Source organism: Genypterus blacodes, unplaced genomic scaffold (assembly GCF_046128005.1).
Source record: "Genypterus blacodes isolate CSIRO-AG114 ecotype Tasmania unplaced genomic scaffold, CSIRO-AGI_Gbla_v1 ptg000036l_1, whole genome shotgun sequence".
In the NCBI taxonomy this organism is placed as follows: domain Eukaryota; kingdom Metazoa; phylum Chordata; class Actinopteri; order Ophidiiformes; family Ophidiidae; genus Genypterus; species Genypterus blacodes.
The window spans coordinates 3,582,127-3,601,492 of NW_027466849.1; the positions used below are offsets into that span (position 1 = coordinate 3,582,127).

The window sequence follows — 19,366 nt, forward strand, 5'->3', positions numbered from 1 at the left end:
CAATGGATTTGAATGGGAGTTTTTGAAGCAGAAAATTGCTGAATATGCTGAAGGCTTTGGCATTTGAACAGTGTCTGTAGGTTATGCTGGAGAAGTGAAGTGCTAAAAGCTGTACATACTGTAATAATAATAACAATAAAGCAGAAGAGGAAGAAAGCTGATTGCCTGAAGCAATTACAGCAATGACTGAACTGTTTAATACACACAACACTGTTCTGCATGATGTCATGGAAAAATGGAAATTACATCACCACCATCATCTGACATTCTAGAAAGTCAGAACAGTCAAACACTCAAACCATCATCTGACATTCTAGAAAGTCAGATGATGTTTTTACATCGTTTTTATATAGTAAATACACAACACAACAAAAGTGCATATCCAATTGATTTGTGTGGCAAAATGTCTACACAGCAGAATTATTCTGAAATACCTCCAATCAGGTTAAACGATCAATGCCACATAAACTTGATGGCATCGTACGAAGCTCGCAAGAATTTTGTCTCTGATATACTCAAAGACTTGTTTGCACACATCGCCGCGGTTGATGTGGCGCACGAAATACAGGACACTGATTTCATGATCGACACCATTTGTCATCTGTCAGAGAAATCATTAAGGAAAATCCGGTGGTGTCTTGTGAGGCACACGCACGATGACGCGACGGTGAAGACCATCTCCAAGGCCATCTTCAGAGACCTGTGCAAGAAGGTCAAGTCCACTGACTTAACGCTTGAAAGTGCTTGCTCAGATCCAGATTTTGGCAAGATGGTCATCGACCGTGTGAGGTATTACCTTTGCAACCAAAACAGGGAACGTTCAAAGCTTTTTCTGCATAAGTGCACACACAAGATATTGATTTGTGTTGCCGAAATAATTCATTTCTGTCAACCTATGGTAAGTCTAATTAAACCTGGATATGGAATTTAGCTCTGCACCTGAAAAAGAGTGTACCATCATTGCGTAAACAGAGGGTGCTTTGAAGTCTAACCCTTTACTATAACTATACCTACAGCTGTCACATACATTTGTCTCTTCATTTATGCTGTAACATCTGCGCAAGATTGATTGAATATAAATGAATGGAGACTTTGATGTAGTTAAAAAGACAGAGAGATACTGATTTAACCAGGAAAGGTTAAAGTCTATGTTCATTTTGCCTGACATCGTAGCAACATTGTGCTCCATCCAAACTGTTACAAATGAAACAGCGCCACCTTGTGCATTTTCTGGGAAATGGGATTCTCTTTCCCACTTGGAATTTGCAGTCTTCGATTTGTGCTAAATGTAGCTGAACTGCTGAGACAATGTCACTCCATTGATATTTAGGAATGTTTGGGATATGAAGTATCGTCTCAGGACATTATTAGCTGGATGAGATGAACCTTGATGAAGTCTTTGCCATGTTTGCTGTTCTGACCTCTGGAGCGAACGTATACGTAAACATCTTTACCGGTTCACAAAGCTGCACTGCCACACAGTAAACCCCCATACTGCTCAGTTCATGGTGCCTAGAACACCTGTGGTTGGTCATGATGGTGCTATGATTGTTCCCTGGCTTGGAGCTGTTGATTGTTAAATTGAAGGATGCGATGAAACCCTGCTGGGATCCAGAGTGGGCAGCAGGGGGTCGAACACACCATAGGTAGAGCTGACCAGCTCTGCAGGCAGGTGTTAATTGGCACCAGAATATCACCTTCTGAGAGTGAGAGAGATCAAGCATTTCCTATATCTATTCTGAACCTTACAGATGTGGCTCTTCAGATGTTCTTCACCTCCGCCATGCTTTATGACCCTTACCTCATGTGAGAGAGAGAGAGAGAGAGAGAGAGAGAGAGAGAGAGAGAGAGAGAGAGAGAGAGAGAGAGAGAGAGAGAGAGAGAGAGAGAGAGAGAGAGAGAGAGAGAGAGAGAGAGAGAGACATCTGGACGAACCGGCAGATCTCCCACGTTATTCTCTGGCTGGTGGTGCTTGAGGTCTCAGGGGGCACAGGCAGAATGTGATAGCACAAAAGGCCTGTGTGAGCAACTCCAATGCAGACAGGCACCGTTCTGAATGCACATTGAGCTTTTTTATAACACTGAAGATTCATGATTACACCATAACAACCATATTACTCTTACTTAATATTCACTACACACATTCATCTACTTTCACAGTCAAGCTATACAATGAGACACCCTGCACACTACAGCAGTAACCCCATTTATTCACTGGAAATCACTAATGATTGTCTGAATCTCCCTGTGAAGGAATAAACAGGCAACTCTTCAAGTAGTAACATTATTCTCTCGGTTTTATGCTCACCAGCTGTATTCACGTCAAAGATTGGAACTCCTGGGGCTCTGTGAGTTTCATCAGACAGGCAAACTAAGCTGACATGCAGTGATCACAGCTGCTTATTGTGATTGTGGGTTTGAAGTAGAATGTCAGAACTATTTTCTGTCCTCAAAACTGACTGAGGAGTTGCAACATTTTTTTCTCCTTTGATGCAACCTGAAAAGGAAAAGAGAAAGTCCCCGAGGTCACTGAATAAATATTTTTGACCTTCAGTTTGTACTAACAGGATCAAACACACCCTGCACAAAAAACAAACCAAACCCTGTTTGTTTCTGTCGCTGTCCTTGGGTAATCCTCCCTCCAGTCATTGTGATTTGTGACACAAAGTCTCACTCAAGTCTCAGTAAAGTCACTCTATTCTGTTGTCTAACAGTTACATGTCTGTTTGCTTGTCTGTCAGCAGGCTCAAAAGGTGATTGACAGATTAAATCATTTTTTTGTTTAATTATCAATTAAATTATGTGGGCAGGATGGACACAATCCAGGGATGAACCCATTACATTTGTATTCATTTATTTCCCCCAAACAGATATTCATTCTGGTACCATTTCAGCATTACTCTGTGATCATCATCATCTTCTTCTTCCTCAACAGCAGCAGCAACAGCAGCAGGTGGCAGGTTGCAGATGGTGGAGCCACAAGGACAAAGCAAAGAAAGAAAGAAAGAAAGAAAGAAAGAAAGAAAGAAAGAAAGAAAGAAAGAAAGAAAGAAATTTTTCTCACAAGTGTGTATCTGTCCTTTTCACGTTTCTCCCCTTTGCGTTAAATTAGAGTAAAACATTCGATGAGTTTGAGAACTGAACTGTCTGAGAGTTAAACTCGGTTTTTATGACAACATTCAAGCCAAGCCTACAAAGATCTGAACAACTCTGGAAGTAGAATTGCAATTCCTACATAATAAAACCCCGTGGCCCACGAGGCTTGGACTTGGTTTGAGATGACAAGGTTGTTTTCTCCAGATGACACTGTTGTAGCACAGCATGTTGCCAGGAAGAATATTCCAGCAATGATTAGGCTGTTGAGTTAACATCTTCTTCTTTAGAAAATGTGTTTCCTCCTCTCCAAATTCAAATTGTACACTCCATACGACCCTAACCCTAACCCTTCCTTATGAACCAGCATGCCATCTCTCTCAAATGACTTTTCCAATTTGCAATACATTCCAAACTGTGGTACTTTTTCTCTTGGTTTTATATGAATATTCGTTGTATAGTTTCCCTACCCTACCCTACCTGACCTTTAAAGCAAGAGTAATCGAGAGACAAAGATATTTTAATTTGAAAATCCCCGATTGGAAGTGGCATCTAATGAATCTAGCTTGTCTCTGTACTGTCAGTGCGGCGCTGCGGAGCTGCGGAGCTCCTGATACTTCGGGTTTCATGACTGTGATTTCATTTTCATTACTTTTATTATGGACGTTTGTTTAAAGTGGAAATATGTTCTCTCTTCCAGCCCCGTCGCTCCTGTTTAGCTCCTCCGTCTCACTCACCTGCTCCAGCGGAGGGGCAGACATGCTCCTGCCGGGCAACGACTCCTCCGCCTGGTCAGGACTCCCGGAGTCCAACAGGTCCGATGCGGGCGGAGGAGCGGAGGGGGACGCCGGCTCCTCGGGACCAGAGGCAGTGATCGTACCGGTGGTTTTCGGGCTGATCTTCGTGGTCGGGATGATCGGTAACACGTTGGTGATGGTGGTGATCGGGAAGGTGAGGTCCTGTGGCGGAGGCGGTGGTGGCCACGTCGGAGGAGCGAGGAGATCTGGCAGCACCACCAACTTCTTCATCCTGAACCTGAGCGTGGCGGACCTCACCTTCCTCCTCTCCTGCGTTCCCTTCCACGCCACCATCTACTCATTGCCAGAGTGGGTGTTCGGGGACTTCCTCTGTAAGTTCGGACACTACTTCGTCATGGTGAGCATGTTGGTGAGTATATTCACCTTGGTGGCCATGTCCGTGGACCGCTACATCGCCGTGGTTCACTCCAAAAAGTCCCCCTGCATAAGGAACCGGAGGAACGCGCTGGCCGGGGTGTTTGTGATCTGGACCCTGTCGTTGATCTGCTCGGTTCCGGTGGCGCAGCACCAGGTGCTCACCAGCCACCCCACCGCCCCGAACAGCACTTTCTGCTGGGAAAAGTGGAGCGGAGCGTCGAGGCGCACGTACCGGGTCGCCATCCTGCTGATCGGGTACCTGCTGCCGCTGCTGCTCATCAGCTGCTGCTACGCGATGGTCAGTCACTGCTCCACACTCATGGCACATTCTCTGTTCCAGCCCACACAGAGTCGTCAAATGTGACCCGTTTTGACATTTGTGATTTGTAAAAACACCCAAAGTTACATTGTTTGAGACTAAATGATCCATTTGTGTTCCAAAACTCGATTCATAGATGGTGTTGGTCATTTACAGTGATTTTCAGATTATTAATGTCTAAACCAGGTCACTAAAAAGTTTCTAAAAGATTCCATCTTCAGCTGCAATAAGTATTTTAAATAATCGTCATGTCGGTCTCAAAGGTAATCACACCTGAGCCGATACCAGGTTAAAATCATCAAGACAGAGGATTAAAAACACAACACAGATCTGTCCTTAAACATGTAAATATGCACATGTATGTATGTACTTAAAAAATGCAAAATGACGAAAAAACATTGTAACATTTATTTTCTGTGGGTTCCTTACAATACCCTGCATGTAGACAAACAAGCACCATCTCCTTAAAATTAAGATGTCTCTTGGTAAAATGTCTAAGAAAAATGTCTAAATAAGTTTACATGAAAAATTTAGAAAATGTATACAAAGAATATATAGAGCAGCTTTTAGCGGCTTTTTAGGCATCAAAGATCAAAGTTGTCCATTCAAAGGCTATTGGACCTGGTAAGTGAACAGCAAATAACTCCAAAATGCTCTGACCTTACATGTCTGTGGTAATTAGGGCCAGAGTTCAAAGGGGACCTTTACACTAACGCGAGAACTGCCTGTGTCTCCTCCACACTGCTACTTCAGTCAGCTGGCTTGGGGGTAATGTTGACAGATTCAAATTGCTCATAGTAGATCACCACACAGACAGTGTGATGAAGAACACACTTAGCTGCCCTCTGCTGATTGCAACAAGGTCTTTTCTCCCAAGTTTGCTTTCAAGTGCCAAAGAAGAACAGGAACTTGGTCCTCACGAGTTTGTCACTCACATTGCATCAGTCTGTGCTTGGTGATATCATATCATTGTTATCACCACCTGCACCTTCTGCCTTCTAATGGGGCGTGAGCTGAATTCTCATGGAGGCTGAACAGGAAGCACTTGAGGAGGATCTTTATGAATCTGGCCCTGATCAATCTGCAGCTCCAAATCAACAAAAAGTGGCAGAGCAGAAGAAGATGAAGAAGATTCTTCCTCTACTTTGGTCCAAACAGATTTGTTACTTGCTACAAAGTAAATTCTAATGTACATCGCTTCACTGCTGTGCTCTGAGTCGTGGTTGAGCGAAGGTTTGCCAACAGGATAAAAAACCAAAACAGACCACACAATGGAAGACGATGCGTCATCATCGGCTTCACACGCCACTTTGGCTTTAATTTCTATAAAGGCAGATTTATGAATAAGCAAATAGCATTTTGTGGTTGCTGGAGCTGCATGACCGAATCATGAATGTTCATAACCAGCGAGCTGAACCCGATCAGTGATTGGCTGAATCAGAACTGGGCTTGATTTATCTCTTTAATGTGCACTTATCGCAGTCCCTATAATGAATTGATTTGATTGATTTATTAATTGATGTATGATTGTGTCGTGTTCTCACACTAGTTTGTGCTGAACATGATGATTGGAGCTCATCCTCAGAATTAAATTGAAAAGTTTATTTAAGTCAGTTTGACAACTTGATGACAATTATCATTATTGTTTTGTATTGCAGCAGTGAAGGCTATTGTTTATTATACTGAATATAATGAAGCCAACCAGCTTTCACATTTGATCATCTTGGCGGTTATGCTCTGCTGTGTTATGTAAAATAGGACCATGCGTTTCCATCTGCATAAATACCCTTTTCTCCCTCTCTGAAACACCAGTTACGGTTTAATCATACCCTTATTAATGAGTGAAAGGATTTTGAAGAAGAAGCTGATGATTGTTTTTGTTGGTAGATAGGACTTGGGTCAAATAGGACTTGGGTCAGGTCTGAATTACAGATGCAGAATTTTGCTTTCTTTGATATGTGGTTAAATATGACATCATTTTCAGCAATCCCATAAAAAGGAAGCGAAAGGAAACCAGCATCAGGTGTACGTCACTGTACATAAACAAATATGGTCAGAGACATGCAACTGTCACCGATCATATTTTAAATCAAAACACACACACAGACACACACACACACACACACACACACACACCCTTTTCCCTCACTTGCTTTTTAGACTTTAATTTTGACATTATGTGAGTCTTAAACATTATTATTTTGAGCAATAACTGACAGACTTTATAACCACAAACATGGCTAATGTTTGACTTTCATTAACCGTAGGGATTATTAAAAACCTCACTAAGAGATCAAAGGGCAGGAGAGAGGAACTGCTGCTCATAAACTCCTGTTTAGTTCCAGCAATGAATTTCAGAATAAAAGCTTCAAATGGAAAAGCGAAAGTAAAGGACTATATAAAATGACAACACAGTGGTTAATGTACAGTACAGCTAGAGTGAATGAAGAAAATATAGAGTTTAAAGCTGTTGGTGGTGGTGGTCACAATTTGGAGAATTCACAGAGCTAAAGGTTCAAAGTCCAAATAGTTCACCTGTATGCATGTTTTTAATGATTATGAGATTTATAGCCTGATAGTAAACACGGCAGAATGTGTTTGTTCACCAAGTCTGTGATGGATTTATAGTGCAAAATGAGTAAAAAAAGATGAAGATCTTAGCTGAACTATTGTTACCGTGGGACTGTGTGACAGTGTTCTTCCTAAGTGACACATGCAAGTCATTTACATATACAAGGGCCCAAAAGAAATATGAAATTGAATTGCATTCAGAAAAATAAGAGTTAAATAAACAAACAAATGCAGCCCCTTAAATGTTCATGTTCTTTGTGTGTACACAAACTGTACACTAATACTGTACTGGTGTTGTAGTACAATGTGTTGTATGTTGCGTGTATGTTCAAATGCAACATCACGCCTGAAAACACCATGATAGCAAACAAAGTGCTAACTGTTTGTTTTTCCTCTCAGGTTCTCTTTCACCTCCATAAAAAGATGAAGAACATGTCCAAGAAGTCTGAACGCTCCAAGAGAAAGGTATCTTCCTCTTCCTCCTGTTGCTCTTCTCCTCTGGCTCTTTTTCCCCTCTCTCGTCGTCCACCTCTGCCTCTCTCCTCGACATCTCCCTGTTCTTCTCCACATTTCTCCTCATCTTTTGCTATATCTATATCTTTTCTTCTCCTGCTCTTCACTTCATCTCCTCTTGCTCACCTCTTCTTCACTTACTCCACCTGGGTTTTTCTTTCTCCCCATTACCTTCTTCATTGAACTCACCCTTGTTGATCTCTCTCCTCATCCTCTTCCTCCACTCCTCTTCTCTCCTTCTCCCCATCTTAATTTCCTCTTTCTCCTCTTGTTCTCTTAGTCCAACTCTCAGCTTCTTCTTGATTCCTCTTCATCCACATGCAACAGAAATGCTCCATCAGAAAGTCATGTTCTTTTCTTACTCTTCCTTTCTCCTTATCCTTCCTGTACTTCTCCATTTTCTTCTCTCCCTCTTTTTCATCTTCTTTTCTCCCTGCACTCCCAGTATTCCTCCTCTTCTCTTCTATCTCTTTATCTGATTGCTGTGAGGTATTGTTCTTGTTTTTAATTTCTTCACACAACACATTAAAATATCCAGAATAAATACCAATAGATTTTTTTCAGCCTCCCCATGTATGTGTGTTGCATCCTGTTAGAAAGGAAGAGACGGAAGCTCTGCAATCTTGATTCAGCTGTTGGACTTCAAAAACATCTTAAACTCTGAATACCTTTCACATTTTTTGATCTTCACAAACAAAAATAGAAACGTAGGAATTTTTGTCCTCTTTTAGAATATGTGACCGGTTAAACCGTGACATGTATTGTTACTCCTCTCTGCCTTTAAGCGACAATTGGTCCTGAAGTTTCCTCTTCTGACCTCATATTAAATGTTGACCTGAGATTTAAAAAAAAAAAGTATTTTTCAACTCATCTGTTCTTCTTTACCTTCTGGCCTTTTTAGACAGTGATACATCTCTACGATTTGGAAGTTCTGCTGTCACTCTCGGTCCAACCAGTATTCAGATTGGAGTTATGGTTTTTTATCTGAGAGCCATGTTCGACATGTGGTTTGAAATGAAAGGATTTTGAAACACTAAACTTTATTGAGAGAAATAAGAAACACACATTACCAAGCAATTTCCATACTAACACACACACTACTCAGCTAACATAAGCTGCCTCCTCATCATCACATTGAATCCCACAAGTGTCACTGTACATATGGAATCACTCGTTCAGCAGCTGTGAGAAAACTGTGAAAATGAAAATTATGAATTCGCATTTTGCTTTTCATCTCTGTACAATATCAGTTTATGCGCTGTGAAAACATGCAGCATCTTCAAAGCACACTGCTTCTTTCATTAATTTCCTCACACACACTCACACGGTGTAAAGCTTTCATGTGCCCGAACTCACAGAGCCTCTTAAATTCAATCATAATTAGCCCCCAAAAGGGACGATTCTGAATTTTCTCACGTTTGCTGTATCTTAGCAGCGTAACTGATCCTTTCCCATATGTGCATTCCCCAACGATTTTGACTCAAACCTAAATCAATGTTTAAAGGATGCCCATCAACACACATTTGTGTATCGGTGAAAAGTGCTGAGAAGAGACAGCAGTGACAGTTTGTTCACGGTTCAGAGAGTCACACACAGTAGTCTGTATAACTGATGAAACTCTGATTAAGGCAATACATTGACATGTATATGAAACACCATAGTGTAACTATAACACGTTTTTTTTGTGCTCATTTGGATTTTCTGTCCATTTTTTTATTTTACTGGATATTACTGGAAGTTCAGGATGTTTCCTCTTGAGCAGAAAGCTGAAAAAGTTTTAGCAAATAAAAGTTTGAGGTTCTATTTACACCTCACTTAGGGTTAGGTCTCAGAACTGAGATCCATTCACATGACTTGCATGTACGCCTTGCACCAACACGCTTCCTGGTTATCTCGAAGCTGTCTGCGCTGCACTGAGATGGGATCTCAGCGGGTAGGTGGTCACGCTACTGAAGCCTGTCTCCCCTCCTTTTTCCATGGCGGATCATCATCCATTTAGTAAATGACCTATAACTTGTGTAGTCGGGCTGTCACTGTTGGCGTAGGAGCATGGCAGAGGAGGCTGGGTGACATTTGCAAGTCGTGCAAAGCATTGCATTCACTTGCGGCTACTTGTGACAGAAATCGGATCCGCGACATGCATTAAGGCATCTGGACAAGATGGCTGCATACCCCTATATGGCACAAGTCCAGAGACCTATGACTGGGATCTGATTTATTTTTTGTGCTTTCTGCTGGGAGGTTATTGAGATGGACCAAGGGATTATTTAAAAGGTCGTTGATCCTTGAGGAAGTCCCAGATGTTTACTGGATTTAAAATACACAATGATACACATTCAGGAGTTGATGTTTGATGATTGATAGTTTCTCTGGGTCATTGAGGAAGTACTTAGGCTTAAGCATGTCCTGTTAGAAACCTGTAGATGACAATATGTTTTTCCAGTGCTTGGAGTGAACTGTCCAGGACCTGTTTTGATCTGGATCTGATGGTGATCTGGTGTCTCTTTTGTCCTGATGAGAGATTTTATAGACTTACAGCAGTGACTACAGACTTCCTATTTGGTGTTTTAAGGGGGGGTTAAGGTGAAGGCAACAGGCAAATCAATAAAGAGGCTTTAATGCGCAGATACAGGGAGAGAAAAAGCTGTTAAACTTCAACCTGCAGGCTCTGCTGCCCCTAATGAGGACAATGATTGTGACGATGGGATGCAATTAGCCTGTAATGGGAAGCAGATGGTTTGCTCTCACAGCTAAATGGTGATAACTATGGTAACACTCCTTTTAACCTAGTTTCCTGTGTCAAGCCCGAAATGGAGGATGCCAAATTTACTAACAAGAACGAGAAAACACTTAAACCAAATAAAATTTCAGGGAAAAGCAAAAAAAGGTTAATGTGAATCAAGTAAAATTAATAAAAATGACAGTGAATAGAAAATGTGTGTGTGTTGGAAGACACTTTGGATAAAAAATGACTGTAAATTAAATTAAATAAAAAATGTAGCGTCACAGTTATTTCACAGCAACAGATAAAAGCTAGTGGTGGCAGCTGCAGGCGAGCTTCAGAAGTAACCCTCAAAAATGTAATATCACACAGCCTAAGTTCTATGTTTTCACTTCTTGTCACCTCAGCATACTTCATGCATCATTCAAATCCCATTTACATTACATTACGATCATTTGGCAGACGCTTTTATCCAAAGCGACTTACATTACATTACCACCCTTCGCAGAGGGGGGAGCAATTTAGGGTTCGGTGCCTTGCTCAGGGGCACCTCGGCAGGGACTCGAACCGGCAACCCTCCGGTTCCCAAGCAGAAGCTCTACCCACTGAGCCACTGCCTCCCTATTTAGATACATTGGGGAAATGATCAAACATCCTTGTTTGACATCATCAGTGACATCATGCTCCAACACCTTCCCAATCTGCCCAGAACTCCATAGCAGCGAATCCCATACAACATAGCAACCTCTTTAGCAACCACCCAAAACACCATAGCAACTGTCCATACAGCTGCAACCAACCCAGCAACTACTCCATCCACTTTTCAACAGTGAGCAATCTCAACATGAGAGAGACCACAGCTGCCATTGACCCAGTTCAAATCTAGTGAAGCTTTATGTCAACTGTATATGAAGTTCTGTGATTGGCTGTTAGGTTCAAAGTCTGTGACATTTGACTTTGAATGAGGCAGATTTGTGTGCCAATCATATTTCCCTGTCCAATGCTTGAAATCAAACTGCAATCACACTATCTAAGGGGAACACGAGAAGACGAGCTGGTGAAAATGTGCAATAGCCATTTGTACTGGAGCCAATCTCCTCTCTTTCACCTCCTCTGGGGACAGATTGCTATTTACTTCTCTTTCACACCCAAGGAAAGAGATAGAGAAAAGAAACGCTACATATCCACAGTTATTACCTGAGGAACTGACTGTGGTGGTGAATAGTGTTTTCAGGCTGCTTAGATCTGACTATTTCCTCTGCTTTCATGAAATGATCACAATGATGCATGATCTCTAAAAGGCAGAGGCATAGGATGGACACACATGCGCGCTCCTATTATGATACTTGTCATCAGTTTTTAGTTGACTTCTGTGTATTCTGTCCCTCTCACCGTTCCCAGAGCCACTGCACTGATGGCAGAGCCTAGAGTGTCTGCACCGCCATCATGCTTATCTGTCTCCTCTGATAGAAGGACAGAAATACAAAGACAGACCATTTATTCTCAGTTTATAAGACCAGAAAGCAGCTTTATCAGAGGTTCAAACTAAATGTACCACGAAAAAAAAATTTGTACATTATAGCAATATAAACTCTACAACATAAACAGTTTGCCTCCTCTCACAGGCTCCACATGTGTTCTCTGCTGTGGCGAAAGAACACATTCAACCAAAAGAAATCTGCAGATTGATTTCAGCAAGACCTTAGTATATAGGGAAATAAAGCCATCATTAATAAACACTGCAGTTGCTGTGAATTAACTATATTTCTAACAACAACATTCATCCAGTGCCTACTTCCAACTGCTGTGGCTAATCGCGACGCCAAAAATCATGATCAGTGGTCATCACAGTCTCTGAACTGGTCCTGAGAGCTGAGTTTGACCCCTGAGCCATCTCCATTTATTTAGCCCACAAGGCCCAGATCATTTTGAAGGTCACCCACATGCTTGTAATACCAACTGGAAATCTTGAGGATCATTTTTCCTGTTTGTGGAGCCAAACAGAATTGTAGCGCAAGTAAAATATAGGAAAGGTATTACTGCTACTACAGTGACAATATACAGTGAGTAAAAGGCATAACATCTGTAGCAAAGGTCTGTGAGGTCAAATCTGCAGCACTCCTCTCTTCCACAAACAGTCTGTGAAGTTTTATGTTGTTTTGGATTGGCTAGGACATTTTCCTTTGTAACTCTTATTTCATTGTGGCTTTCATCAGCACAAACAGATGTGAGTCAGTAGAAATGCTCATTTCTCAATCTGCTGCACTTTAGTTTGTATCTTATTCCACATTTCAAAGAGAATTTTATAATCTCATGATGAGGCACTCGAATTCCCAAAAGACAATATAAGCTTTTAATTTCGCTGAATGGCTAAACACCACTGAGAGAGCCAAACACACTGTGTGTTATGGATTGTGGCTATCGCGGGTCAGACTAACCATATAAACTTTGTTTATAGGAAATTATGATTCTGTAATGTATCTGGTGTGTTGTCTAGAGCAAAACAGTCAGTGTTTTCATAAATTAGTTTTTTAACCCGCAGAAATCAGCTGCAAATAAATGAGTCTAATTCAACCAATTCATCTTTTCCTCCTTCATCCATCTTCTGCCCATCAGATGGCAAACCTGTGATGATTTATTCTCCACATTCACTGGTTCCTATCATCTGCTCTTCTGCATGTCTCAACTCTGGAAAACATCTCGCCAAACAGACAGAGCTGCGGTGATTAAAACAATCCATCATGTTGGACCGTGTGTAGCTTATGTTTCAGCCATTTGTGGCTTTTGAAAGCCTGTTTAATGAGTCTACTTCAACATTTTGACACTAAAAACTTGATTGAGTAATTTACCATTTGCAGGATTTGGCTTTCTAGCAGGGGGTCAACAGTATATTAAATGTTTTTCGTCCAGGGATATAAAGAATGTACAATGTAATGTGTGTGTGAATCTGTGAGCTTATTTAGTGCTTTCTTTACAATATGCTTGATATTGGAAACATTTCATAGCTCACCTTCCTCAGATTGCAGCAGCTAAAAATCTCTGTTGCTTTGTGAGACTACCAGACAGACAAACAGGTGGAAACACACCCTCCTTGGTTTCTCAGCTAATATCATTTTTTTGTTTGTTTCTAATCTTTACCGACCAAATGAGTTTTCTTCATTGTTTTTTGGAGTCTTTATTATGCTTAATTGTATTTGCCACCTAAAAAACCAGCACGGTAAAGTTCCTTTACCACTCAGGATGACAAATTTTGTTGAGATGTCCACATGTTTCAAGATGACGTTAGACTCCAGACGGTCAAAGGACAATGTGCAAACATCCACCCTGCTTGACTTGCAACACAGGACAGAACAGTCGTTAAAGCAGGACGGTAATCTGTTACCAGCAGGCTCAGTGTTTACAGCGTCAGCATGCAGGAATATCTGCACTGCTCTGCCATCTGAGGTATTTATAGTTTGTCAGTCACAGCAGGAACAAACCCTGCAAGATAAATATTTAGACAGGGTGATTAAGAATAGAGGAGATTCCCCTGGAGTCAGCGCTGTTCACTTCACAGCTCTGAGTGAGAGCTGATGGGAATTTAAATCAAATTCGCTTAAAGAATGAAAGAACAAAGACATGGATTCTACTGTTCTTCACCCTGAGTGCTCTGTTAAAACTTATTTATTTAGCATTTCTTCCAAAACTGTAACACTGTGGTCACTGTGTTTCTCAATGTGTCCAACAGGTGGCAGCATTATAGAGGTAATACAGGCCTTTGCGTCTGTGGTACTAAGGAAGGCCCGTGCTGTCCAAACATCTTTATGACTCAGATTCGTCTTTAATAAACATCATCAAACAGTAATGACAATAGGCTCACCTTCTTATAACATCCGTCTTAAAAAACAAACATAGAACTTAGGCTGTTCTGTGCTTCAGGCTCGGCTAAGTGACTCAAAGTGGGTTATTTCAACTGTTGGAGTTCAAGCGACTTTGTCCACAAACAGTAAGAACACTAACGATGGTAATTCTGAACTTCAGAAGTGTGTGATAAAAATCTAAATTTGTCCCACTGTTTAACGAAAACAGACAGAAAACCAGACAGTTGTTCGTATCCATATGTTTGGTTTAGGGTCTTAAATATATTTAACACAGGAATTGGGCTTTGGATTGACTCTAAGGACTTTGACCCTAAAGACTAGCATCTCAAATCTCCTGACACATTTTCTCTGTATTTCCAAACTTGTGAAGTCTGAGGTGTTTTTAATTGAATTTCACTTAAATGTGTTTCTTAAAAACATAAATATTGACCACAAAATTAAACAATTAAGTTAAAGTTACATTTTTGAAATTTCTGAAATATGGAAATCTCCATAAGAAAACAGAAAAAAAGAAGTCGAATTGTCTAGACTAGAGAATCGGGAATTCCAGGAAGTCATGAACCTGCAAATTTCTCTTTTTTGTAGAATCAATAAATGGCTGTAAATTCTCTCACACCTGATGATTGGTCACAAGTTTGTCAAAAGTCTTCTGAGTGGATTGGAATGCGATGTCAAGGATTTATTTTTGTACGGTGCAGAAATATGACATGTTTAAATATTTTCTGTATCTTCCTGCTCTGCATGGATTCCCCTCATCTGCTTTCTGGTCTGATTTCATATCTGACAAAGCACAGTGCTGACCTTTGATCTATTCCCTCAAGTTTTATTTTAGTAACGTCTGGTTTTAATCAGGTTTTGAAAGCCAGGCAGTAGATTGATAGTGCTTTGTGGTCATAAAAGTTATTTTTGACAAATTTCAGGGAGCTTACCAGACTCAGCACAATACGTTTTTGCTTTTCTTTTGTAACTGTGAACAAAGATACTTGAGGAGACAGCTGGACTGTTTAGTACTTTGGTTTCATTTGTACTTGAAACACATTTGGTCAATTAATGTTGACTGATAGTGAACATAAGGATAAATCCAGTGAGAACTCCCCTGTGATCCCTGCAGACGGCCCAGACGGTGCTCCTGGTGGTGACAGCCTTCCTCATCTGCTGGATGCCTTACCACATCATCGCCATGTGGGTGGAGTTTGGAACCTTTCCCCTGAATGACGCCTCCTTCGCCTTCCGTATCATCTCCCACTGCCTGTCCTATGGCAACTCCTGCATCAACCCCATCCTCTACGCCTTCCTGTCAGAAAACTTTCGCAAGGCCTGCCGACAGGTCTTCAACTGCCACTTCCTCTATCCGCCACCACCCAAGGGAAAAGCGGTGCGCTTCCGTATGGAGAATTTCTCCACAACGCATTCCACAAATGTATGAATGGGTGAAGGAAATACCTAAGTCAGCTTTCTGGGTTTAGCTCACATTTTTATGTAAAAACATTCAAGCTCCATCAAACTAAGTGGATCTCATGTGCAGCGCCCTCTACAGGTGTTTAATCTACCTTTTCTGAAGCTTGGAAGGCTTGGATGTGTGTTTTAGTTTGTTAAAAATGAGTCTTCTTCATCTTCAGTTTTCTGACAGAGCTCTGTTAATTGAGGTGATCTGACTTGCTGGCTTGCATGCATGACTTTGGATGTGATTGGTTAACTCTAGGAAAGCATTTTGGTGCAGTGAATTGCAGGTATTTATTTCAGCTATTTTCCCAAAAAATCATCTATGTGTGTTTTACTTGTATGCTGTTTGTCATATTAAAGGAGGGAAATGTTCAGATGTTGTGGTGGCAGCTGCCTTTGGGTGGATGGACAGAAAGAAAATATGTCAGCATAATTTAGTGCATTAGTGAGTACATTTTGTTTATCAGAAACGTTTTGAAGGAATTGTCGTCTTTAGAGGACAGAGAGCAGAGAGATGCTGAGAATGCTTTTTTGAAGTTTGAAATACACCTTCATCCACACAAAACGAACAAGGATTTACATCTACTTGAGTATTTTTGTTTTGTTTTATGAATATATTGCATGATAGATTCTAAAATCCATAACTGTTTCAATGTTGTGTTCAACTACATGACTCTGTCACTAAAGTATTGATGATATACTTTGTATGTATTTTGTATAGTAATGTGTGGCTGAGAGATTGAAAATGTTTGTACATGTTTCTCTGTATATAAAATGAAAATGGAAAGAGTGAGCTTGTAACTTTAATCTGCAACACAGATTTTTTTTTGTAAAACCCCAAATGGTTTGTACGAACATGTTGTGTTCTCAGGCTTTAATAAGTGGTGGCCACACATAATGAGAAACTCACAGTGACAGTTATCACATTGCTGAAAAGAAATATGAACCATGAACTTATTGGCTGACGCTGAGCGTTTATTTAAGTAAAGTTTATGTTTGCAGTGATTCTCATGAATCTGTCTGATCCACTTGCGGCAGTTTGTCCTCTCCTCATGTCTGCACTGAGTTAGTGGTATCGCACTGCACACACATAGGACCTCGTCAGCCAACAGTGCACATCAGCCCAGAGACCCCAACCTGAAAAACACACAACAGGAAACCTATGGAAGTGCTTCATCTCTCTAGCTTACCTCGAGCTACCTCCTCTCTCCTCTTTTATCTGTGAACTAAAAACATTATTCATTTCTCACATACCCTATGACCCTATGCTGTAGTAGGCCAACTCTTTCGATCAGCCTATGCACTGGGCTAGTCTCTGTGTAGGGACTGCCCTGCCCCCTGCTGACACTCCACACCAGACAAACAGTTGGACAACCTGATTACAGATGACGTGTAACAAGTCCACTCTGTTGAAAACCTCATCAGAGAGCCATTGAAAAGACGGCAGCAATGCCCATATTTCTTCCTGTAGTTCTACCTATACTTTCCTCATCTTCTACCTTTTGCTCACTTGAATGCCTCACGTGGCTTCCTTCAGGAAGCAACGCCAAATTGATAATGTTGACCGATATGAAATCGAACTTGACATCCAGAGAGTTATTTATTCAAGACAACACAACAGAACTGTGACCCACACTCCCATTTCCACCATCCTGTCTTTGTGAAGCAGGGTTTTCTGCAGTGACAGAGTGAGTGAGGAAACTGGACATAAGGCCCACACTTTCTTTCATAGTTTTCTTACCCCAATAATTCATCTCCACACAATCCTCGTTGAATCGAAAGTTGTCTGGCTCCCCCTTGGACCATCGAGTGAAATCTTTTCCAGTTCCGTCAGTGAATTTTAAGATACGAAAATATCCTCTCACTGGAAATACCAAATGAACCTTCAAGGAGAAAGCAGTGAAAGGTGAGTCATTACAACTCTGTATCTCATCTGTGTCTTTGATAAATCCATTCTGTTTAATTAATGAGAATTCTTCCACAATGATTGTTTGTGATCGAATGAAGATCGAATGAAGACATTTCCATATGATCCATTTATTCCAACATTCATGTGTCAAAACAGCATTTTTGATTAATTCCCACTTCCATTGTAGATAGTATTGCCTCAGTATCAGTGACGAGCACTTCCTTCTTAAAAAAAATTCTTCCCATTGCTTACTGTCTTGCCCTGAAGTCCAATCCAGTAGAGTTTCTTCACCGCTCTGGCCCTGTGCATCGTACATGTTACCTGTTCCCACTCCGCTGTACTGTGAATTGATACTAGATGACCTGTTAACCTGCCAACTGTAAACTTCTTACATGCAGCCTGAAATCAACAGAAATGGGAAGAATTACTTTTCATTTCAGTGACATTTAGTGTCGATATTGTGACGTGTGTGAAAATGTGTGTGGATAAAAGCGTCTGCCAAATGAACGCAATGTATAAACATGGTTGTATACTGACACTTCTGACACTCAGGCTCGATGTCGACTCTTTATTGGTAATATTCAGATCTGACTTTCTCCACCTCAGGATATAGTTATCGTTTCTTTTCTTGTAGGGTTGTTTTCATGTTTCATGGTTTTCATGTCTCAATGACTTGAGAAAAGCACACTGTGACTCAGCTAACATGGTGACTTAATTTAACAGCCATTATGAATGTTGGTGGTTGGCTGTGTGTTTTCAGAGCAAATAGAACTTTTTTTTTCTCTCTCTCTCTCCTCTCTCTCTCTCTCTCTCTCTCTCTCTCTCTCCCAGGAATACATCTTGTTCTGTATAGTTTGTTCATTGGTAAAATGTTTTACTGCAGTTTTTGAAAATGAAAACTACTACTACTTTACTTCAAAATTATATAAAATAATAAAGTTCCATTGTTGAATAATTAAGAATATTGGTCTTATGCAACACTAAAATAAGTCTTCCTGATTTCTCCAATAATATTAAGAGAGAAATAGGGCTAACTGCTGTCACTTGCATTTAACATTTTATACTAATCTAGATCCATTGTGGACATGTTTAACTTTGCAGGCTATAATTCACAGTCTTATGCAAATAGTAAAAAAAGGTTTCACCACTTCCATCATCCATGAATTTGTCTTTCTGTATATTAACCTAATCTAATGTATGCTAGAGGGCTGAGTGAAGCAAATAAGAACCTTCATGGTCCACAATGTGTGCTGATATTTTCTTACAGACAAGCAGACCAATAAGTTATTCAATGTATTTGAGGGACTTAATCGTTTGAATCTTTATAAATGTTGACGTATTGGACAGAAATTGGGCCATCACCACTCTTGTGTCCATTCTCTTCCTGACCACGAATCCTTCCATCGCGTTTTAAAGCTGGTTTCTGGCACAGTTGTCCTGATGTAGATTTAACTTCAATCACCATTTATGAAATCTCCATCCATTAAAGAGCACTGCCCTTGGTCCATTAATCCTGATTATGGAGTGAAAGCAGAGGCAAAGGGATGTGGCCTGACAGTGTGCAGGGGGTTTACCGTCCATCCCTTACCATCAAACATTTCAAATTTCTAGTTATCATAGATGAGACGTCAGCTGGCAGAAACAAAGCTTGAATCATACGAAGAGGCAATTTGGACAAGTGGATGGAGAGATTTTACAGTTTCTCCTGCAAGATGATGAAGATGAGGGAGAGAAAGTGAGAAAGTCGGAGATCAGGACAAC

At 40.8% G+C, this 19,366-nt stretch overlaps 1 protein-coding gene across 1 annotated transcript; it reads left to right on the plus strand.

Annotated features, from left to right (window-relative positions):
• The first annotated feature begins 3,852 nt into the window (after positions 1 to 3,852).
• On the plus strand, positions 3,853 to 15,679 carry galr1b (galanin receptor 1b). Its single transcript, XM_076146987.1, has 3 exons — positions 3,853 to 4,566; positions 7,558 to 7,623; positions 15,365 to 15,679. The coding sequence occupies exons 1-3, from the start codon at positions 3,853 to 3,855 to the stop codon at positions 15,677 to 15,679; spliced, it is 1,095 nt and encodes a 364-aa protein (XP_076003102.1).
• The last annotated feature ends 3,687 nt before the right edge of the window (positions 15,680 to 19,366 follow it).